This window comes from Myripristis murdjan, chromosome 13 (assembly GCF_902150065.1).
Source record: "Myripristis murdjan chromosome 13, fMyrMur1.1, whole genome shotgun sequence".
NCBI lineage: Eukaryota > Metazoa > Chordata > Actinopteri > Holocentriformes > Holocentridae > Myripristis > Myripristis murdjan.
The window spans coordinates 29407787-29432098 of NC_043992.1; the positions used below are offsets into that span (position 1 = coordinate 29407787).

Consider the following 24312-nt stretch of genomic DNA (forward strand, 5'->3'; position numbering starts at 1 on the left):
ATAACGTCAGATGCTGCAGGAACTTGTGCAGCAGCTTTTGGAGGCATAAAATGCTGTCCACTCTGGACACCAGACAAAACGCCAGCTTTTTGCAGAACACTGGCATCATGCAGGCAGCCTGGCAAGTGGTGTGAACTTAAACTTGTAGAATTCTCCTGCCAAACAAATAGTGAAATCAAAACTATGACCAACACAAAATAGACAAATGCTAATATGTTTTAGTTACCATAGCGAAATGCACTTCAGTGCACTTGACGGTTTCAGACTGACAGTGATTTAAACAAATTGAGAAATAAATGTACAATTCATATTAGCAGATCTTCTATTTTGATGCACACCAGGCTCTTCTTCAGAATCACAATATGACAGAGGCTCAAATGTGTAGGGCCATATTTCAGGAAGTTGTTCCGGGTATCTGTGAGGGACAAGAGGATGCTTAGCAAGTAGAGTCGCTTTCAAGCCATTTCTAATAGTTTATTCAACAGTTTGCAAACATTTGCAAAATAAACATATTGAACAATTCTTTAATGACCACAGTATTTTTCTAATGATTTCTAATGATTTAGAGTACATCTCCTTAAAGAAAAAGCTCCTTCAAAATGATTACAAGAGTACTTGTTGAGGAGTTGTGACATGTATTCAGATAAAAAAGCAAAAGCATTTTCTCATGTGCATGAGTACATGCACAATTTGAAATGTGCTTGTAATTTTGAAGTTTCACCCGCTACATGTAAACGATAGTGAGTTCAGAGAAAAGACCACACTAAATGTCATTAGGTGTTAGATTAGACTCAACTCTGCGATGCATATAATCAAATTTTCATATCACACACACCAGTGCCACACTTGAGCTCACTCTATGCCTACACACATCTCTTTCACCGTCAGTCTCTATCTGTTGGTGTGCCGCTCTTCAGCTCTCAGTAGACTCACTCAGAGCTGAACAATGGCTCAGTCATCTGACAGGGGTTAGCTGTGCGGCGGTCTGGAGTGGCTGACCCACACATACACTGAGAACAATGCGTTCTTTTTTGGCAACTTAAGTTGAGCCGCCTTTTTAGGAGTTAAACTTTGTGAACCTGCTCTGACAAGGCAGACGCACCCCACAACACAGACAGGTTACTGGAAAAGAGAGCATATCCCAGTAGGGCTGCACAATTCTTGCTAAAATGGGAATCACAATTTTTCTCTCTAGGAATTGACATCACGATTCTCTCAGACGATTCTTACTTTTCCAACAAAAATATTTAATGCACTCTTAGACGTTCAAGTAAAAAAATGCATCTGAGATGCTTGCTGTCTAGACAGGTCTTTAAACAGACGACATAGTAGCACATCAAAGAGCTTAACTTAAACCTAAAAGTCTCTTGTGGTCTGGTGGCCAGGATTTTGTGATGTGGTTCGTTTGTCCTTCATTGCAAACCCATATAAGATTTTATGGTGACATTTTAAGGCAGAGATTTGCAGTGTTACCTTGCAGTGCTGAAACAATGCCAAAACATTGCCTGCTAATTATGACTCCTGCTACATCATCGTCGGATTTAAACTGAAAACTGTTTCACATACTGGAATTTGGAGCGTGCTCCCTCTTTTGGTATGGTATCTCTCTCGCCCTCGCCACTGGGGTTTTCCTCTGTTTTGCTCATTTTTTTTTTTCTTTCATGATAACTTTCAGGCTCCGACTCCTCCGAGTTGGCTGTTTCTGAGTGCCTCCTCCCAGCTTGTTCTGCACGTGCCGTGTCAGGTTGCTATAGTAACGGGGACTGACAGTGGCGAGGGAGAGAGATGAGAGAGCATTGATTGAGTTTTATGCGTGGATGTTGAATAGTGTGTTTTGCTTTACATTGTCTATGTGTGATTGATATAGCGACTGGGATTGTTCCAAAGCGAAAAAGTCAACACATGAACGCAGCGTGACGTGAATGCATCCGGGAACGGGAGCAAGTGAACTTTCGTCATTACAAATGTGACTGCATATATGTCTGAAGCGAGATTGTGATTTTTTTTTTCTCGATTAATCATGCAGCCCTAATCCCAAGTGTGTCCCGACCTCACTTCATTATACTTATTGATTACAGTTGCTTGTTTTTTTTTGCCACTGTGCACGTGTGGGTAAATGTGTGGCCCGTGGTTAGAGACAGACACCATGTGCTTACTGTGTTTTAACTTTTGTCTCGTGTGATCCGTTCTCAAGTGGACACGGCGCAGTGTGTCTTGGAGACTCTATGTGATCGGCTCACTAAATCCACTTTCAGAGCTGGTCATGCAGTGTGTCCCAACAACACCCCGATCATATTGCATTTGCAGTGTGAACGCTAATGTGTCCTGATGTGGCCCCGACAACATCACAAGGACCGTGTATTTGCTTTGTGGAAGGAGAGAGTGTCTGGTAGAGTGGATTGTTGGATGAAAGTCAAATTTGAATGCAGTTTTTTGCATCAAGATGCCAGCATCTTTGTCAAGTAATCAAAAAAAATTGGCAGGGCGCGATTGCTGGATGAGAATGGGCGAGAATTAAGGAATAGGATAGGAAGAGAATAGAATAGGAATAGGAGTACTGTCCTCCCAGTATTCGCCCTATTAGAAAGATAGTGACAACATAAGTTATAATAGTAAGGTGAAAGAAGGGACATGAGGGAATGAGGTACAGAGGAATCAAAGTCAGAAAGAAAGGAATCACAAATCGTCATTTTCGACAGGTGTGAACGGCGTTCTGTCTCGACTGTTGTCTAGTGATCGGATCACCCCAGACAGATGTTAAAACCACATCTGAACAGAGCCAGCGAGACGCTGAAAGAGATTCTGCAAAAAAAAAACAAAACCTAACCGTGTTTCTCTTCTGTTCTTTGCAGCTCAGAACGTGACGGTGGAGGAGATTCTTTCTGCCTACAGACAAGCCTGTCAGAAGCTCAACTGTAAACCCATTCCCAAAGTGCTCAAACAGATACAGGTGAGGCTCAGCGAAACACAAGCATAAATGAACAGCTACTGAAGAGCCAGATGAACACACGCCCACACACACATTGTTGTGGTTAGCCTAACGCTGGCAGACTTACAAGCGGCCGTGTTGCTGGGTTTTGTTGCCTGGCAGGGCATTTTTCTCCCAAGTGAAAGTGTCAACTCACAGGACAGGAAGAATTTAATTACTTCATTCAGTGAGAAATTCTGATGTTTTGAAAATGTAATGATGTTAAATGATGACAACCAAAAATGACAGTGTAAATTTGAGGTCCTGCTACTGGCCAGTGTGGATGGCATCTAGTGATGGGCGATATGGACTAAAAATTTTATCACGATAATTTCTGGCATTTATTGCGATAACGATAAAAGTGACGATAAAAAATATAAAACAATTCAACTCCATCTTTTTGACTACAAATCTATCACCGCATTCAGTCTTGAGAACCCCACAAATACTGCTCAAAAATAATACTTACTGTAGTCAAATACGCTACTAAACTATACCAATTAAGTTTAAGTAGTACACCTGTACTGCATCCTTTATAATCACCGCTTTTTTGCAAACTTTGCATATGACAGATGTTTGCTCCACGTCAGACTTACTGTAGCCAAACCAGTTCCAGATAATCGAGCTGGAGCCTCGTTTAGCAACGAGCTCTTCGCTATCAGCCCCGCCTTCCGCCATGCTTGTTATTGTGCTACATGCAGTGTTGCCAACTCCTCAGTAAGGAAAGTAGCTATTGGCTGTCCTAAAAGTCGCTAGAAGTCGCCAAATGACGTCATCGCCTAATTTGCATAATTGGCAATTTGCACGTGATTGTATTGGACGCTGTAAGAGAGGAATAACATCGTAGGAGAGACAAAAAGTGAGTAAAAAACATCCTAAATATGTTTTAGAACTACAAATTTACGGGAAGGGCGGGACCAACGGCGGCTTTGCGCATGCGCGATTCATTTGCTGCCTGGCCGCGGAGTGGTGAGTCTCCTCTCTGCTCCTCTCCTGACTGCAGCTGCCTGCGACTGCCGCGCGCGGCTCGAGGCTGTGACCACCTGTGAGGACTTTGGGGCGGGGGAGGGGCTCGCGGCAGCACCCGCTGCTCACTAAGAACAGGAACTGCAGAGGAACGATACGAGCTTTCATGTCAGTTTCCAAAATACAAGAAGTCTCCAGTAACACCAGGAAAAGTCGCTAGATTTGTCGCTAGTCGCTTTTGACAAAAAAAGTTGCCATGGGGAGTTGGAAAGTCGCCAGATTTAGCGAGAAAGTCGCCAAGTTGGCAACACTGGCTACACGTGTGAGCTGCCGGCTGCCAGCGGCGAGTGCGTTGCGCACGTAATTACGTCATCAACAGGAGTTAACATCGTTATTATCGCAAGATGACATATTCTTACCGTGGGGAATTTTTTTGACGATATATCGCAAACGATAACATATCGCCCATCCCTAATGGCATCTTCATAAGATCTTGTCCAATCACCTGAAAAGCCTCCACAACCTGCTTAAGTACCTTCGGACAGTGTAGTAGCACCCAGTAGAGGGGGCTTGTTTTTGTCCGTGAGGGTGGCTGTTGCTCCAACAGGCAGATGGGCGTTTGATGTGTTTTTTCCTTTCCGCCCTTTTCTGTGGCTGTTTTGGGTTAGCCGGCATGGTCATGTGTACCCTAATCCCTCTGTAAAAGCAGTTCTTAAAATGCCAGGGAGAGCCTCAGGGCTTGTTTTTTCACACACATACACACATATGTGTGTGTGTGTGTGTGTGTGTGTGTGTGTGTGTATTGCTGCCTACCTCATGTTTGTGTGTGTGAGTTTGTGCACATGCGCTGGATGTGCGTGGGGATTGTCGACAGGTTCCAAGTGTTTTGTAATATGTGGGCATTGTCTCTGCTAAAATCCCACTGCTTTTGAGAATTTGCTTTGTTTTGATCACAGAGAACAGAGAGATGGAGAGGAAAATGAATGAATGGGCAAAGAAAACCATGAAAAAGAGTGAGGCTTTCATTGCTTTTTTTTTTTTTTAAACCTCAAATTAGTCCCCTTGAGGCTAACGTGGAAAAGCAGGAAGCGATATGATTGTATAGTGACTATTGGCCTGTTACCTTGGTGCCGTAAACATGACGCTGGATAAAGGCATACAGGTGTATATTGAGCCAGGAGAGAGAGAGACAGAGACATGGAGAAAATATTAGGTCTGGGATAACAAAGGTCTAGGTTATGTCAGTACTGGGAAAACAGATCAAAGATGGACAAATAGATGATGAGGCTGAGTGGCTTCAAGGCTAGCATTTACACAAGTGCTAAGCCGTGAACACAGCACACACCCCTCACCAAACACACACTCGTCTTGCGGACATGCAGACAGTACAAAGCTCCATTCTCTCCTTTGAAAACATTTAAGACAAAACACCAAAGTTTGGCTTTACCGTCCTCAGTTTTTAAATGTGTTGCGGACATATGGAGTGGTCCCACAGAGTACGAAGCCTTCCTGCAGGGTGTCCATCAATCAGAAAGCAGGTTTCAGGTGGTCTTGGTCCTGCCTCCACACAATGAATTCAACCCTGGCATTTTCTGTTGTCAGATGGTGCGTTCAAGTGTTTGAAACACACTTAGTACTGTCAAGCTTCCAATAAAGACCAGGCCTCGGCTAGTGGACAGATCAAACCATAGCAGGGAGTGTTGTGTGTATTTGTAAATAATGCTGGCTCAAGTACAAGGTTGGAAAAAAAAATAGCAGAATTACCCGAAAAGGAATCTATATTCTCGCAATATTTGAAACTTAAAAGCTTAAAAGACAGATAATCAGTATCTTCCAGAGGTCAAACGCTATCTTTCCAGTACTAAATCTAATTTGTTTGATAAAGTAACCAAATGGTTTTCCTGATTGTTGAACCCAGATAATTGGTAGTAGTAGTGGTAGTAGTAATGATAGTAGTCAACATAGTAGTAGTGGGATTAACGCCTGACATCTGTTGGCTGTAACAGTTATATTTTTAGACTGTAGTAGAAATTTGAGCAGGACATTCCTTTGCAAAATACTTGTAAATTATATAAGACATAATGGGTACTGTGTACTTGCCAAAAGAAATAAAGGTGTTTCTACTTTCTAGTAATACCCTGTATCTAATAAGGATCTGGTGCTCTTTTATTGAGTTAAATTAAGGCCCCAGCTGTTACTAAGAGGTGTATGTATATAATTATAACTTAGCCTTTAGAGCTTAGTGTGTGTGCGTGTGTTGTGTTTTTCTTAATGTATGTATGTGTGACAATGGGCTATCCCCAGGCAGTCCGTCCCCCAGTGAGAGTGATAGGACACACTCTGCTAAATCAGCAGAGTTTGACACATTAGCACTGTCTCCTGTTCGTTCTGTTGCACACTGCTGCTGCAGCCAACACACACACGGACACGCACACACACACACACGTGCACACACTTCACTAGGCCTCTCAGACGGAGCGTATGTACCTGCGTGTGTTTCTCTGTGACTGAGCGGTGATGTCGATGCAAGGTGAGCCCCAAGTTGCATCACGTTTTCTGATGTGAGAGGCTCGATAAAGATCCAGCCACCACCACCGGCGCCATCAGCTCTACTTTCTCTCCTCACACTCGATCAGCTGAGAGGGGGAGAAGTTGCTCTGACATCACAGCCACTTGTGGAAAGACACATCAATGTGCTAAGCTGCTGCTGTACTCTGGGCTGCCGTGTGGCTTGTTTAAACCTTCGTCTGGGTAAATTTCCACTGGGAGTCGACCGGCTCTGGACTCACCGTCATCACTGTGGTCTCCCTCTTTCTTTCACTTTCCTTCCTTCCCTCCCTCACCCCCATGGTTTTTCTTTGGTATGACTCTACATCTTTTTTGCAATGTCTCTTGCATTTTTTTTTTGGTCGTGTACACACTCTCTGGCCTCTCTCTTCATCCCTCCCTCCCTGCTCTGTAGTCTGTGGTCCACTACAGCCCCCCTCTCATTTCTGCTTAGTCATCCTTGGAATAACCCAGCCATATAAACAGGCCAGTCAGACCAAATGGCAGGCCAGAGAGAGGGGGAGTAAGAGGAGTTCAGCCGTTTACTATTTTTTCTCCTCATCACTGTAAATGCTGTCTTTAATAAGGCCAACTGTACTGTACACGTGGCAGCCTGCCAGGGGCCCTATAGGTTATGTACATTTTAAGGCAGTTGTGTGTGTGTGTGTGCGTGTGTGTGTTTGTACGTGTTGGTAAAGGCAAGTGTTTGGCAGCTATGTGTTAAATGCCTTCTCCTCAGTAACTCCTGCCAGAGACGCAAGACCTGGACACTTGACAGCCTTGTGTCAAATTTCTGTTGCTGCAATTCCCTAAGAGACAAGTGTGTTCCCTTTACACAGCCCCCCCCCCACACACGGGCAATAGGTGCACCCTTGATTTCTCAAAATACAGAAAAACCCTTTCTTTAACCGATTTTACAGTACTTCTGAATTAAAATAGTTAGCTTACAGTCTACCTTTTTGCTTCACATGCCCACATAGTCATTCAGCATTACTCGCAGGTCTAACACACACTCCTGTTGTGATATGAAAGCCTGTGGGCCGAGCCCTTCACAGACACCCAGCAGGAAGGGATACTCCCTCATGTCTGCAGTGCATTTAAATAATAGGGATAGAGAAGCTGAAAGCAGAGCAGATGCATAGTTGCTCATTGATATACCCCACGTCCCTTCACACACACAAACACACAAAAAACATACTGGATAAGGACGTGGTGGGTCCAAAAGTCCCATCAAGGTCCACACTGAGCCCAGTAACAAAAGGCGCAATTTCTCAGACAAATGTACTTGTGCTGGATTGCTGCCAAACTTTTCTCTCACACCAAGAAATCATACTCTTGAGTTCATTCCATAATTTATATTGTTGTGTAAGAGAGAGTGGGCCAGCAGAAAGTGGTTACAGTGGCATTACAGTGTAAAGAGTCACAGCATAATAACCAAAAAAAAAAAAAATCAAAATGGGTAAAAGGCGATGATGTCAAAGATGGCGGCACACACAGACAGAGCGGCATCAACCTCTCCTGACAAGAACTGCTTACCACTATTTTTGTTGTGATTAGTAATATGAATTATAGTATGCTGTGTGTAGGGAGTGGCACTGTAATTTTGTGGTTATGATAAATAACCAGTCACCACAGCATATGGCAAACAAGACTGGGTGGATTCGATCGCTTAATATGCTGTAATACATGGTCTCGACATCTCATGCCACACACACACACACACACGCACACACACACAAACATAAACACACCAAGAGCACCACTCATGCACATGCGCGCTCTGCACTAATTCTTGCTTCCGGCAGCCCCGTCAGAAAAGTGTTAGCACTGATGAAGACATTCTTGCTGACAGGTGCCTCACTCAACTGGAGGTGAAAATTTGCTCACTGTTAATTTTGTCCAAAAAAATGTGTGTGTCCGCTTGTTTCTGGGTTGTCAACGCCACCCGAAGGCTAAAGGGGAGCCTGGGCGTCTGCAGTGGAACGTGCCGTGTTTCAAAACAAACATTGTGCAAAATACTGTAGAGAGGTCGTTGTTCTTTTTTTTTTTTTTTTTTTTTGACGTTTCCCACAGTTTCTTACACTTACACCACAGCCCTTACTATCCCAGTTAAAATATACTTGAAATACAGGCCACTTCTAGATGCAATATTCAGTCCCAATGGATTTATGTGTGCATGTGTCTCTGCCACTCCCTACCAGTATCACAGTCTCAACACATGTAGTCTGATAGTCTGATGAACCTTGAACCCATCAGGGCCGTGAACCCTAATGTACTACCAAGCTAGCTACAGTGTTTTGGGTTTACACATGCGCGCGCGCGCGCGCGCACACACACACACACACACACACACACACACACACACACAGATAACTGACGGCAGCGTGGCACGAGGGTGGAGGTTATGGAGTTCATGCTGAATGGGCTGGCCAGTGCACTAGAGAGGGATTTGCTGGTACATAGTTTCGAGGACAGCTCTGCGTGTGTGTACGTATGTGTGTGTGTGTATGTGTGGGTGGATGGGTGTGTATGTGTGCAAGGTGTGCGGTGGGGTGTATTTTTACCAGGGCAAGGGGTTACATATCTCTCCCGCTTTTTGATGTGTTGATGCTTCAGTACATCACAAGATAGGAGAGATAGCAGCTTTGCTCTCTCTCTCACACACACATACACACACACACACCCTGTGTAAGGTTAATGTAAAGGTTAATGACGCCACTGGTGAGCAGGATGGGTTCACATTTTGAATGGCCACGCTACATTTACAACTGACATAGACCCTCTTATCTGGTATCCTGCTCATATCTAAACGGCCATGCCTGGCACGCGCTGCTCACACTGTTGCAAAATGGTTGCTGCTGCAGTGCTTTGCTAGGAGACCTTCCCAGTGATACCAGAACACATTAGCGCACAGGAACATACACACAAACACACACATGCACACACTCTAAATGTGTCTCACAGATGCTTTCCTATGCAGCAGAGGTTTATCTAGGTTTACGCAGGATCTGTATTTTATCCCTATGCAGATTGATCCCAACGCCTTTCTTATGTGATGCGAAACATTTAGCGTTTGAAAACCAAACTTTGTTTCCATGGTGAAATATACAAACCTCAGCTGTGCACAGTTGTCTTTTTCTTGTTTGTTTGTTTTTTTTTTCTGTTGCACTGACACTGCTCTTGGTTTCTGTAGGAACTGAAAGACCTGACGCAGCGAAATGAATGCTTAGATCTAAAAGGTAAGCACAACAAAACACACGCACACACACACTCACACACACATGCAGATATAATGCAAGACATTTGGCCTCTTAAGTATACCATATTTATCAGCTTATCACAGAGTATATCGTGTGTTGTGGCCGGATTCTGAATTGACTGGGCTTGTGTGTGTGTCTGTGTGTGTGTGTGTGTGTGTGTGTGTGCAGGTGAGAAGCTGGACTACAAGGCATGTGAATCGCTGGAAGAGGTTTTGAAGCGAGTCCAGTTTAAAGTGGTGGACCTGGAGCAAACCAACCTGGATGAAGATGTAAGACGATCCTGCTGAAAACATGTCTGTCTCTTTCATTTCTCTGTCCTCCTTCCCTCCCTCCCAGTCCAGCCTGCACACCTACATTTTTCATACTTTGCCGCCTCTCCTCTGTCGTTTCTCTCCCTCTTCCGCTGTTATCCTCTGTATTTAGTCCCTTTTCTGACCCTCTTTCCCGCTCTCACTGCACTGGCAGGATGTGGATGGTTTGTCGTGTTTTTTTCTGATTATTACAGATGTCAGTGTGTGTAAACACCATTAGGGAGCTTTGAGATGTAGACACGCACAGAGACACTGCTGCGCTGAGTGCCCCGACCACTTCCTATCACACACATCTCCAAATATACATTGTGATGGCCTTCAGACACAGACGCTTTCCACAGTCATAGACACAAGCTCTGCCATAAACCCCATTTGGGTGGGATTAATTTCTTCAGGGTAAGAAGGGTCATTTTAATTATCACTTAAGCTACTTGTTAATTTTAATCCTTTCCAGACTAGACATGTCAGTGTTTTTTGTCCCCTCCTGACCCCATTATTAATTTTGGTCCAAATCACCTCAGTACAGGCACGGTACTTAACACAATATTAGCGTTTGAGCCCCAGCTACTGTCCAAGATGTTGCTCTGCCATCTGCCCAGTAAGATTTGGTAATATGTATCAAAATTATATTGATATTGTGATATAAGTCTAAACTAGATATCATCTTGGGTCTGAATAGCCTTAGTGTTTTCTTCCCCTGGTTTTAAAGGCTGCATTACAGTGAAGGGATGCAATTTTCTGTTCTAGCCGTTCTAATTTTTGTTTCTAGCTGCTTAGTCATAGTGTCCACATTACAAAATGATTGTTTAGCAAAAATGTCATTGTGTAAGTATTTTATGAACGCACCAATAGACATCCCTACATTGTCGTGACAATATCAATATATCGCTCAACCCCTCCACTTAAATGAGTGTTTTACCACTTGTCACAGTTATGGCTTAGGCACATGATCGCTTGCTTGCGAAGTTTCCAAGTTGAACTCATTTTATCCTGTTGAATTTCGAAACATCTGACCATGCTTGACACCTCAGTCAGTAATTTTGCCATTGGCTAAAAACCATCCATGGCAATGAGTAAACCTACACTAAATTAGTAAACAATCCAGAGCAAATCACTGTCTGTTTCTTGGGCAAGTGAAGGATCACCTGATTTGGCAATCTGCTTCACTTGCCTCTGTAATACAGTGGTGTGTTACATTGTTCGTGGTCCGTGGAAATTAACAGAAGGGAAGTTGAGGATGTTTTATTTCCAGTAATTTCATTCCAGTAATAGTAATTCCAGTGATTAGAGATACACTGGAAAAAATACATTATTGTTATACGTGAGTATAAGTTACCATGCAGGCTTGCTGTTTGTAATATTGTAATGCTGTTTGTATTAGATAATATGTTAGATAATGTATATGCAGTTCTTGATGCACACTGCTCGAGCTAAGCGTAATACACACTGAGCATACATACACACACACACACACACACACACACACACACACACAGAGAGTGTTCTCCCCACATGGAACACTTCCCTGGAAATGTCAGTGAGGCGGCTGAGTGAAGCCAGTCACTGAGTCACCACAGAGCAGCATCTGAGGCTCAGATGGGTGACTCGTGCCGCCTCAGTTAAAATGACAGGTGGGGGCGGAGGAGAGGACATCGTTCAGTACATTTCCATGCACACAGATACTGTGATTATTAACTATTCTGTGATTAAGGCAGTAATTTAGTCAAGATGTTTACATGATCTGAATCAATAGCACTACATCAGCATCTGAATTCACATGATTCCTTGGATCAAGTCGGATTGGGAGAGGAAATGGCCTTTTTTCACTCATCTGTGTACATCATTATGTTTAGGCTCCTTAATGAGTTTAGCTTAATAGTGGTTTACCTTTGCTCCAGAAGTGGTGTTTACCGCGTGCCATTTTGTTTGAGTGTGTGTTTACCCTACAGGGTCAGGCAGGCACGTGACCTTTTGGTTGCACACACGAATGAAAACACCAAGGCATCTGATTTAACTGTACACAGGCTAGAGAAAATCAAATGACAATCACATAATCAAGGGATGTTGATTGAAGTAAGTCTAATCAAATTTGCCCAATTTGGTCTGATGAAGATGTATACATGGCGTTTAAAGTTTCCGAACTGTCGCCCTTATTTGTTTGAATCAAGTTCTTAGTTTGCAGAATTGTGGATCTAAAGGTACTGATTGAGAAGGTGGGGAGTCAAAAGGTCGGATAGAAAATAAATTGAATGGAGTATCAGAAGATGTGTTGGTGGTTGAGATTTTGTGTAGAAATTGACATTGAATGGCTCCATGTGGCTGAGTTCTGTGTCTGTGACACCGTGTGAGGAGCCATGTGGGGAGTCAAAAGGAGGGAAATGCTCTATGAATGGTAGCTTAAGGGGCACGAGGAGGAGCAGGCGTTAGGGGAGCGCTTACAGAGGCTGGCTTGTATTTGTGTGGATGTGACTCACTCCCCCACCCCCCGCCCTGTAGATAAACACGCACTAATATCTCCCAACATACACACACCAAGGGGAAGAGGTTATGAGACTATGTAGGACAGCCGTGCAGCAGCCTGTCTGAGTTTGTCTGCCTGTCGTCACTCCTCATCAGCCTCAGCGGAAGATGAACTCACATGCTCTCATACTCCATTTTAATCTGCTAGTCACATACTGCAGCTGGCTGCACAGGGGCAATCCATCATACGCTGATTATTTTGTTGTTGTGTGCCCTTGCTTTTAGATTTTGCTGAGTCACACACACAGGTAGGGAGGGACACAGAATCCACACACGAGCTAATGAGTGAATAGTTCTTTTTTGCCATTTTAGTATGCACATTTTTGCTCACAAGAAGGAAACATAATGGATAATGGGAAGGAAAAATACAGAGAAGTAAAATCAGCACCCATCGTTTCTCATGTGATGTTATCACCAGCTTTTAATGCTATTACATAATCAGTATGTCAGTGATCAGTTCAAAGGAGGGAGACTCACCCCACTGAGATTTAATCTGTCTGTTTAGTTAGGTCTTGATCATTTAGGAGCCATCAGATAACCTCAGATAACCTCATCGCCCTGTCAGCCTCATGTCTGCTACTAAGGTTTCATGCACTGTAATTTGCACACAGTGTTGCTGGAATTTTTAGGGCTGATAAGGATATTTAGGAGTAAAAAAAAAAAACCTTCCAGTAAAGATATATTGATTCATATTTTTTTACACATGAAAACGCACATTTATTTCAAGGAATCATCGATTTTTGGTATTCAAATAGTTGCAAAGATGATATGCACTTGAGATTTAATTTTCTTAGTTGATTTCTACCGTAATGTGTACTGTATGCCTTTTTGTGTATTTTCCTACGTATATGCCGATATCTATATATGTGACAAGCCAATTTCGGGCAGTCAATATGTTAGTCGTTTTTTGAAAGATAATCCTAATAATAATGACTGTGGTTCCTCAGAGATTCTAATCTTTGGAAACGAAGAATGATTTAAGTGATCCCTTTCTATCCAGTTGAACATGATTTACTATTTAATGCTGAATTGTTATGAACGCCGACATGAGAGAACCTCTCCTTCCAGTCCTAGTCTCTGCATCCCAACCTCCAGGCCCTCATGGCGGCGTCCCAGCAGGTCTCACCTACCCTGAGGGACGGTTACCGAGGCAACCACAGCTGCTCTCAACACTGCCAAGGCTTTAACTCTCAGCATCCCTCTGTTTTGCGGTTTCATAACAATCTGCAGAACAGCCCACTTTGACACCGTCATAGTTTAATTTCAACATGAAAGTACCTCACCTAAAATATATCTCTGCTCTCTTTTGCTCTCCCTTCCCTCTCTTTTGCTTCTGTGTCTCTCTCTGCCTTTCAGGGTGCATCGGCTCTGTTTGACATGATTGAGTACTATGAGTCAGCCACACACCTCAACATCTCCTTCAACAAGCACATTGGCACACGAGGATGGCAGGCTGCCGCTCACATGATGAGAAAGGTAAGACATTATTCGCTGGCACAGAGGCTCGTGGCGCCTGCAGAGAAAAGAGGACAGGAGAGGAATGTGACAGGATGAATCAAACGGGTGGAATGTGCTTGGATAAGCAGGATGATAGCAGTTCACCTTAAATCAAAACTGAACTTTTGTAGAGTGCCGGGTTGTATAGTCGCCTGAGTGTGGTATGACTCCACTTGGCGGTCACATATCCTCGTTAGTTGCTCCCCTGGACTGGGAATCCAGAACACCGTGTTTATGTCTCTGCATTCACTTCCATAGCACGGCAAAACAGGTTCATAATAACACTTTTAGTATATAAATGAATGCAAACAAAGCAGATTACACCAATATTAAAAACACCAATTCCTGGTACCCATTTTATGAGGAAAATATATGGTTCTTTTGTTCTAATTTTCCTTGCTGAATTGGAAGGTAGATCCGGCATGAAGCCTCTGCAGGAAATTTCCACATAGTAGCCTTGTACCCGTAAGAAACAACCTGAAAGTACTTGCACAAATAATTGTAATTATGTGAAAAAATGAGTACTGGCCTTTGCTGCTTTTTATATTGGCATAATCCACTTTGTTTGTGTTGGTTTATGTGCTAAAAGTGTTATTTTAGGACCTGTTTTACTGCACTATGGAAGTGAATGTATGGACACAAATACAGTATTCTGGATAAGCAGCCCAAGGGAGCACAAAGCAACTAGTGACGACATTTCCCTACCATGTGGACGCATCACATCCAGCCCAACACGCTACCAAAATAAAATTTTTGTTTTAAAGTGTACACCAAATTTTGTAAGTAAGTCACATTTAGTCTCACTTCACCCTCACCATCATGTCTTAGGAAAAGATCTTCTTCACACTGAATGAGCAGTGATCCTGCTCCCACGGAGAGAAGCAGATAGAGCTTACAAAGACCTCTTTAGCCTCTAGCCCAAACTGCAGTGTTACATAGTCTGTCTGTAGGCTTCCAGTGGTTTTACGATATCAAATTCCATGCCTTAGTACATGTGTGCAAGCCAAAAATATGGCACAAGGTATTAAAGTCATCAGTTTCAAAGGCTATCGACTTAAAGCCCTGTCAAGTCCTTTCTTTCTAAAAACCTTCCTCTTAATGTCAGCTTTTCGCCCAGGGTGAGGTCCCAGTTTTCTGTGGGTGCTCTCCACTGCTCTCTAATACTGGCTCAGCCTGTCGCCTCAGCCCCACCACTCTCTGTCAGCACTCTGACATAAGGCTCTGTCTTGCCTTGCCTGCTCTTCCAAAGTCACGCTTCTGCCCTTTACCATGCAGTTTGAAGTCACTCGCTCACTGTTCAGAATTCAAAACACGTTACCGAGCGAACATATTCAAATATCATTCAAAGGCTGTCATCTCACCTGTGACTGTGTGATACCGAGCTAATTAGTTATCAGACCCGTCGTGTCCCAAAAGGCGTCCCCCTGGCTACACGCGCTGATGAGTGTCTGATGAATGCTGAGGCTTGTCTCTTTCAGAATAACCGTCTGGAGACACCACTCACATCCCCTTGCTCATGGAGTGTTTGCGTGTGACGTTGTCAATAGAAGGCTCATTTCAGCAAAGCCCAGTAGGTTTTTATGTGCAAATGCTTTGGCAATAGCATGTCTTTGATTCCCCAGAGGGAGGCCTTGGATTAAACAGAGGGAGACCCATATCTAACAGCCTCTGTCAGGGCTACATGAAGGCTGTGCACAATCACATCCTCTTCAACATTTGAGGATGGTAGGGAGGAAAAACTAGTCAATGGTGTATGTTTGATGTATCAGGCCTGAAAATGCTTCACCTGACATTGTGAGGGGAGTCATCAGTTCACCACAGCAGCTCAGATTACAGGTAGTGGGAGGTTCCTGGATTAGGATTGAGAGCAGAGGTAGCCAGATAGAGGATGGAGGGTGCGGAGGTTGATTATTTCACACGTTGTTAGGTTTTTATATAGTGTTTTTTTTTCCACATTTCTGTTCAATATATAAATTTCTTCATTCTCTTTGCTTGCAACATAACCCCTGTGATTGTTTTTAATCCTGTGCATTGTTTGTGTCTCAAGACAAGCTCTCTGCAGTATCTTGATGCCCGTAACACCCCTCTGCTGGACCACTCCGCTCCCTTTGTGGCGCGAGCCCTCCGGATCAGTGGTAGCCTGGCAGTCCTCCACCTGGAGAACGCTGGTCTGTCTGGCAGGCCTCTCATGTTACTGGGTAAGACGGGCAGAGTGCCAAGGGGAAGATGGGAAGGGTGACGAGACGTACAAGGGAAGAGGAGGGTTGTCTCTTTGAAAGCCAGGCTTCAATGACATGTTTCATCTGAATGAATGTGGCATCTTAATCCCCAACTCTATCCATCTATCCCTGACTTCCTCTGTTTTTCCTGTTAACCTTTTGTCCACATTTCCACTCCCACTCCTCGCCTGTCACCCTCCTTTCCCTTGTCCGTATGTATTTTTCTCCGAGTAGCCACCGCTCTGAAGATGAATATGAACCTGCGGGAACTGTACCTGGCAGACAACAAGCTGAACGGCCTGCAGGACTCAGCCCAACTTGGCAACTTGCTCAAGTTTAACTACAACATCCAGATCTTGGACCTGCGCAACAACCACATCCAAGACTCCGGTATGCAGTTATGATGAAACACAGCACCCTGCACTAAATCTTTATTATAGTCTTGTGTTGTTTTGTCAAGGAGGAGTTGTTTTTATAATGAAGATATGTTGACCCTGAATGCACTTCAGTATCGTTTAACAAACCAAGTTGAGATAAGAGGACACTTTATGGATCCTTGGGGGGAAATTAGGTCATTGAAACTGAAAAAATAATAGAAGTCAACTCAACAAAGAACAAGTTAAGTATAAGCAGCATATATTAGTACATAACAAAAGCAATAACAATAACAGTAAAGGACTTACAAAACACTTAAACAAAAAGATCTGAGCATGTCTGCTTTAGAAATCTAATTCATCCAACTATGTATTTTACCCACTAGCCTGCCCTTTACTACCTCCAATGACTAAGTCACACTTGAAACATCTCAGCCTGCTCCCAAAAATTGACTATATCCACGTTTTGATCCATGAAACCACCCCAGACCTGTCCTCATTCTCAACGACATTGCTATAGATGGATGCTATATATGTTTTGATGCTTCGGATGGCATTGCAAAGGCCACTGTATGCCTCCTCTGACTTAACAGTAATGGAGGATCTTAACCTGGACTCACTTTCTTAATCTTTTTCAACTCATAAATTAACCCACCTGACCACACTTCAAAAATCCTTTTAACTCCACATTAATTGATATCATACTTATTAACAGACCACATAAATACCCTGCTCCTGGAGTTTTTGTCTTTGACATTATGATCACTGTCCCACCACCTTTATCAGAGACACCAATATCTCAATCTCAAATTATCACCACATAAGCATTTTAATTTTCAGGATTTTTAAAATGATTTGTCCATCTCTGACATTGATAATACCTTCTCTTTTACTGATCCTGCCATGGCACTGGAAAACTTTTCACAATCTTTTAATGTTATTGCTGACAGGCATGCCACTTACATGCAGAAAAACACACAGTTATGAACAGATACAGTTCAACTCTCCAATGCTATCCACAACAGAGACAAATCCCGGTCTAAGACTGGATGAGGTGGCACTCCTGAGGATTGGTTAGCCTTCAGGCAACAAAGAAACATCTGCACCAGCATGATTACAAAGACTAAATAACATAATTATCAGTTCACGGTCTCTGCCTGTGGTAGTTCCACTGAGTTTTGTAACACTATAGTATCTCCCAAGAATTCATCGCAGTCACGTCTCCCTCCACAAATCAAACAAGTATCCGGTCATATTTCCGATAGATCATCCATGGTTGAAGCTTTCAGTCACCATTTCCTCTCCTCTGGTCTTCTTTTTGATAATATGCCTGCAGATTCAACTGTACATAATTACCATATCTGTCCAACAAAGAGAGACCCCGATGCTTCAGTATCTTCTGACTGCAAATTTTGTTTTAGCTTGGTGAGCAGTGCAGATGTTTACAAAGCTCGGCTTAGGTTAAAAGCATGCCAAAATACTGCTTATCTTCTTAATCTGTGTGGCCCCTTAACCTGTCCTAATTTAGCACATATTTTTAACCAAATGTTTTTAACAGGCATGATTTCAGCTTTGTGGAAAAGTGACGTAGTAAAATCCTAACACAAAAGCACTAATTTGTACAATCTGAACAACCACAGTCTGATATGTAAACCTCTCCTCCTAGCAAAAATCTGGGAATCATCGGTCAGTTTACAACTACCTGCCTACCCTTAGTACAGCCACAAAAGTCTGGTTTTCTCTCTGGTCACAGCACAATAACAGCTGCAGTTTTCATCATTAATAATATTCTCTCCTCACATGATTAAAAAAGCTCTCAAAAGCACTTGATACCATCAGTCATGAAATCCTGCTCCCCAAACTACAGTGTATAGGCCTAGATGAAGCCACACTTAATAAATTCCACTCTTTCCTCTCGGCGAGAACTCAGCAAGACTGTTATTGCTGATGGCTCTCAGTCAAGCTGTCTGACCATCAGAAATGGGTTGCCACAGGGGTCTATCCTTAGTCCTTTGCTGTTTACATTATACATAACATAAATCTTCCAAATCCATTTTCTGCAGATGATACAACTGTGTACGCCCCAGGCCCCACCTCGGTTCATGCCCTGACTCGTCTTCAGTCTGCCTGTGATGCTTTCCAATTATCACTCCTTAATCGCAGACTAGTTTTAAATGCAGAAAAGATCAAGTGCATGGTTTTCTCCACTGCCACTAGCAACTCTGACTATCCTGCCATTAAAACTTTAAATGGCAGCACTATTACTCTTGTTGAGTCATATAAATACTTAGGAATTTGGCTCGGCGGCAGACTATCATTCAAGGTTCATATTCAACATTTGGCTCAAAGATTAAAAATAGAGCGAGGCTTCTTGTACAGAATTAAAGGATGTCTGTCCTCTTTAAACCATAAAACTGTTGTGCAGACAACCTTCCTGTCTGTCCTTGACTATGGAGATATTCTGTATTGTCATGCCGCCCCCACAACACTTGAGCAGTTCAACCCCGTGTATCATAGCGCTTTACATTTTATCACAAATGACAAATTTTGTATTCATCACTTCTCTCCGTATCACACGGTTGGATAGACTTTCTCACAGTCAAAAAGAATAAGCCATCTCATGTTATTCATCTGCAAAGCTCTACTGCTGAAGCGTCCAATCTACCTCACATCTCTTCTCTCATTTAAATCTGGTAACTACTGCATTTTCCACTACGTAGTATCTGCTCTACTCACATCAGCTCTTCTCACTTTTGGTACGACTTACTTACGGCGGTGAGGCCCCCCCAGTCACTTGTGGGCATGTTGACTAGTTTTTCCTCCGTACCAGAGCCCCACATAAGGGTTTTATTTTTTTTTAAATCAGCAAGACCAATTCAAAATGGCTGCTGGACAATATTAGTGTGACTAAGAGATTCGCTCAAAAAACTAATATTTTACGTTGATAGATTATCAACGATGACACAAGCCTCGCTTTGGTATTTCCTGTTTGTAAGCAGCGACCGACAGGGCTTCGCCGTTCAGTTTCTTTCTGACCAGTCGTTGGTCTGCAGCGTTTCATGTCACATTTAGAGTATCTGCTCAGCTCGCTTGGAATCTCAACAGAGGTGGTCCCAAAAATAGTATCAGATACTATCCCAAACTTTGGCCTAATGAAAAATAAAAAAAAAAAAAAAAAAAAAAAAAAAAAAAACAATTATAGTTTAGGCAAGCAGAGTAGACACCATGTCATGGAAAACAGGCATTAGATATCCCTCATGTACCCACTAATGTTGGCAGAACTGGTTTCAGGTACTGTGCACCTTTTGAATGGGAATAGCTGCAAAGTGCCCTCAAGCTTGAGTCTTATATTCCCCTTGGAGATTTTAAAGCTTTATTATCTGATGATTTTTTTATGAATCTAGTAACCGCTTTTATTAAACCCTTGTTTGTGTTGTTTGTGTTTACCCATTGTATTCTTGGTCTGAGATCTTAATCTCAATGAGACTGTGTGATTACATAAAGATTGAATTAAAAATAAATAAATAATCTGAACAATGTACATACTGTAGTCTGCAGAGCACCATATATGTGTAATTTAAATGCCGTGGCTTGCCAACACAATTAAGTGAAGTATGTCCTTACCAGATTTATTGCAGTACAGTATGTGCCCTCCAGACATTCACATTACCGGCTTTCATATGGAGAAAAATACAGCAGTGTGCAAAACTTGTGCATTAGCTTCTGTTCACACTATCTTTGCTGTATATTATTCAAACACAACAGTATTGATCCTCCTCCCCCTCATTTTTACATTTCATCATCTTGAACATCTGGCTTTTGACATGATGCAATCTTGACTAATAATTCCTTGGCTTTTACTTTTTTTTTTTTCGATGCCATAATGTCAAACCTACTCATCAACATGTGGCATAGCTAATAACTTCTCTGTCTACCTGTGATTAAAATGTCTGCTTCATGCTTTCCACAGCTACATATTTTTTCATATCTTCTTGATTGACAGCTTTTAGAGCAACTTGCACACACAACACCAAGTTCTTTCTGGTTGCGTAACAATTTTGACTGCACAAGTTTTTGATAATGTAGAACACTAATCACTTCCAGGCAGTTTGCCAGGCCACATCAATTTTCTATGAAGCTCCCAGCTTCAAAAATCTGTAAAACTTTTGACTTTTAAGTACGCCTGCTAGAAGTGCCACTGAGGGCCATACATTTTGGACATTTTGGTTAAACATTTGACACTTTAAGTTGACCTTTGTTTCCCATCTCTCTCTCTCTCTCTCTCTTTCTCTCTCTCTCTCTCTCTCTCTCTCTCTCTCTCTCTCTCTCTCTCTCTCTCTGTATAGGTCTAGCCTACGTTTGTGAGGGGCTGAAAGAGCAGAGGAAAGGCCTCGTCACTTTGGTGCTGTGGAACAACCAGCTGACACACAACGGCATGGGCTACCTCGCTGCTGCACTGGTACACACACACACACACACACACACACTGTGGGACAGTACTACCAGCCAGAGATAATTTTGCATTTATCAGAGGTTTAAGGGGAAAACACTGGCTTTGTTTTTGTGCATGTGTGTCTGCCCAAGTAGGGAGAATTTGATTTTCTCCTCATTACTCCTCAACTGAGATAAATCAGACTAGAATAAACTCCGCTGTTCTCTTTATGTCCCTTGGCATTCTTCTCATATCTGCTAACGCTTGCCAACAGGAGTTGGTTTTTGCTCATAAATGTAGACATTGTGCTGTAGCCTCACGCTTTTTTAACACTGACATGTGTCTTAATTAATAGAGTTTACTCTTTTAAAAAAAAAAAAAAAATCTGCAAGTAAACACAGCTAAGATCAAGGCATCAATAACAGATAGTCCTCCATGGTGTCACCCCACATCACCAACAACGTAAATTTACTCATGTAGTCACCAGTTTGCAGTAAAAACATTGAGATGGTAGAGGATTAAGTGCTGCCTGTGTAAGATTTAACAAAACACGCGGCGTTTGAACCTCCTTTGTGCCTGAAAAATCTTGTTCAGACAAATACGATTACATATTTTGCATTAACCACAAAGCTATTACATGGGATTCACACTCAAGCAAAAATGTACTAAGGTAAAATTACAGACTTAGGGTAGGAAGTACACAAAAAAACTATTCAATTACAGTAACATGAGGAAATGTAATTAGTTACTTCCACCTCTGAGTGATACACCTAATATATGTGAGCTCAGGCCTCAGTAAATGCAGGGACTGCATTTGTCCAAGGGCCCGAATTTTTCTAAGCAGACATTGTGGGAGCCACACTTTCAACTAGCAAAATTCAAATTTATTTAGACCGAATTAGCCTATTATTGTTTGATAATTTCACTCTTACAAAATTAATGTTATTATAATATAATGTCCCCATGCTTGTATGAAGATGCAGCACAGGCCACATTGTGAAGTAACTCCTGCGTCGGGTTGTGTCAACTACTCACTGATAACTAGTAATAAGCTGATAGCTGGATTTACAATACCGGTATCTTCAGAACCTGCGAGTTGAACACATGTATTAGATGCCAGTAAATCATTCCTACTAAAATAATCTCCATTGCTTGAATACATGAAGGAAAAAAGCTAACCATCAAGAAAGATTGTTTTTCCTCCTCACATTTTCTGAATGCATTAATAGTCCTCAGCCGGATGGCAAGCAACTGTTTAATATCCATTCACGTGGAAATCTGTTTTGTGACAGCACACATTCAACATACAAAACAAATGACAAACATACCCGTGCATCCTCATTTCATTTAGTGTTTCTGCTCGCTCTCTGCAGATTAAAAGTCTTATTGCCACTCATCTTGGCTCGACTTCCTGCCGTCCGCCGCAGCACAGAAGGCCGCTGTAGATAAAGCATAACTGCATTCAGCGGGGTTGTTTCTGTTATGGAAAGATGGGCATTATCATCACACTCCCTGTTGTCCTCTGAGGAGCAGCATTTTTTGTTTTTAACTCAACAGTATCTACAATTAGACATGGCACTGCTGAGTCATAACAGCCTGAGACACTCAGAGGAAGACACACTGAGAGATAAAACTGAATACAGGTTATCTCTTGAATAATAATTATTGTTCTATTTAATATTCAAATAGTTGTTTCTTGGCCTCTGAATAGCATAACAAATACATTCTTTGTTAATTGCCATGTGAATGTTAGCAGAACATAACATTATTGAATGAAAATCTTGTTTTATAACTCTGAATCACATTGCCTCGCTTCATTGATACAGTTTTATGTTTTTAATTATGTCATTAGTTTGATAAGATAAACTGGGTGAATGCTAAATGTGTAGGATTTTGCCTGGAATATATTATGCAGTAGCCAAAACAAATGTCATGTTAACAGGAGCAGTATTACTGTAATGTTTGAGTGTTTCTGATGTTTGGATAGCTGTTGTCTCAGCATTTGCCCACACATTTCACTTTAATCCTGCTCTTAGAAAATGTTTTCACAAACAAAAGGATTACCATTTAGTCAGAAGCTGGGGTAATAAAAGTTAAGTGAGTATTTATAAACAAAAGGATCATACAGCATACAAAGGTCACACCAGCTTCTGATATTCTCCATTTTTTTTTGTCTGCAGTGTCTTTTATTGCTTATTATCTTTTAACACCAACTGATAGTAATTACTGCTTCAGTCCCTATCAATTCCAGTTTAACTCCAAAGTTCGTCTGTTGTCTCTCATCTGTAGGAAGTGGTATGCAAGCAGATATTGTTTGTACAAGCAACAAATCATTTCCACTGAGACAGAAAACTCAGGCAGATGAAAGTGTAGATTTAACACTGAAAATATGAAATCTGAGAACTAAAGATTAAGCTCAGCCTCCCACGCAGCCTGTAACTTGTGGACAATTATGACATTGCAGCTGACTCAGTCTGAAACAGAACATTGTCTTCTGTTAATTTATTTTTGGAATAGGAAAAAAAAAATCTGCTTCAAGCATTTGGTAACGGTTGACGGAGGTCTTCCAAGAAATTTGTCTGATAGTATTCCCATCACTGGGGCTTTGGTGATGGTGCAGAGCATACAAGCACAGCCTGAAAAGCCCCATGACATTAATGTAGCATATCCCATGATTGTCTCAGCTGCTGTTTCGTAACACCAGAGATATCGACTGTGTGTATTTATAGCCGGGTAACAATGCAATAAGAGAGTAATGTGAAACATTTTACAATTACCAACAACATATCCGTTACTCAGGCTCACGTGAGTTACCCAGTACAGCCTCCCCCATGCCTGCTGTAAAAATCACAGTTAGTTAATTCTAGATAATGTGACTAATGTGACACTCCCAGTGCTAATAAAACCATTTGATTTCAAACATATATAAAACACATAAATTCTCTGTGCGTGTTTTCACAGCTTTTCTTTCTCTCTTGTTGTTTCTCTTCCTCCATGTGTCCGTCCCTCAGCCATGCACCCAGAGTTTGGAAACTCTGAACCTCGGCCATAACTCAGTAGGAAACGAAGGAGTCCACAAGCTGAAAGATGGACTGATTGCCAATCGCTCTGTACTCAGGCTGGGCCTGGCTTGCACCAAGCTGTCCTGCGAAGGTGGGACCAACTGTTTGTGTGTCTCTTCTTTTCTGTTGATGCAGGATTGTTGTTGTTTTAAATTA

At 42.2% G+C, this 24312-nt stretch overlaps 1 protein-coding gene across 1 annotated transcript in view; it reads left to right on the forward strand.

Annotated features, from left to right (window-relative positions):
• Positions 1 to 24312, forward strand: part of ppp1r37 (protein phosphatase 1, regulatory subunit 37) — a 55216-nt gene that overhangs the window by 25230 nt on the left and 5674 nt on the right. Inside the window, exons 2-9 of the mRNA XM_030066689.1 lie at positions 2853 to 2950; positions 9675 to 9720; positions 9910 to 10010; positions 13929 to 14048; positions 16117 to 16267; positions 16523 to 16678; positions 21009 to 21121; positions 24106 to 24247. Coding sequence (XP_029922549.1) covers positions 2853 to 2950; positions 9675 to 9720; positions 9910 to 10010; positions 13929 to 14048; positions 16117 to 16267; positions 16523 to 16678; positions 21009 to 21121; positions 24106 to 24247 — 927 coding nt within the window. The remainder of the gene's footprint in view (positions 1 to 2852; positions 2951 to 9674; positions 9721 to 9909; positions 10011 to 13928; positions 14049 to 16116; positions 16268 to 16522; positions 16679 to 21008; positions 21122 to 24105; positions 24248 to 24312) is intronic.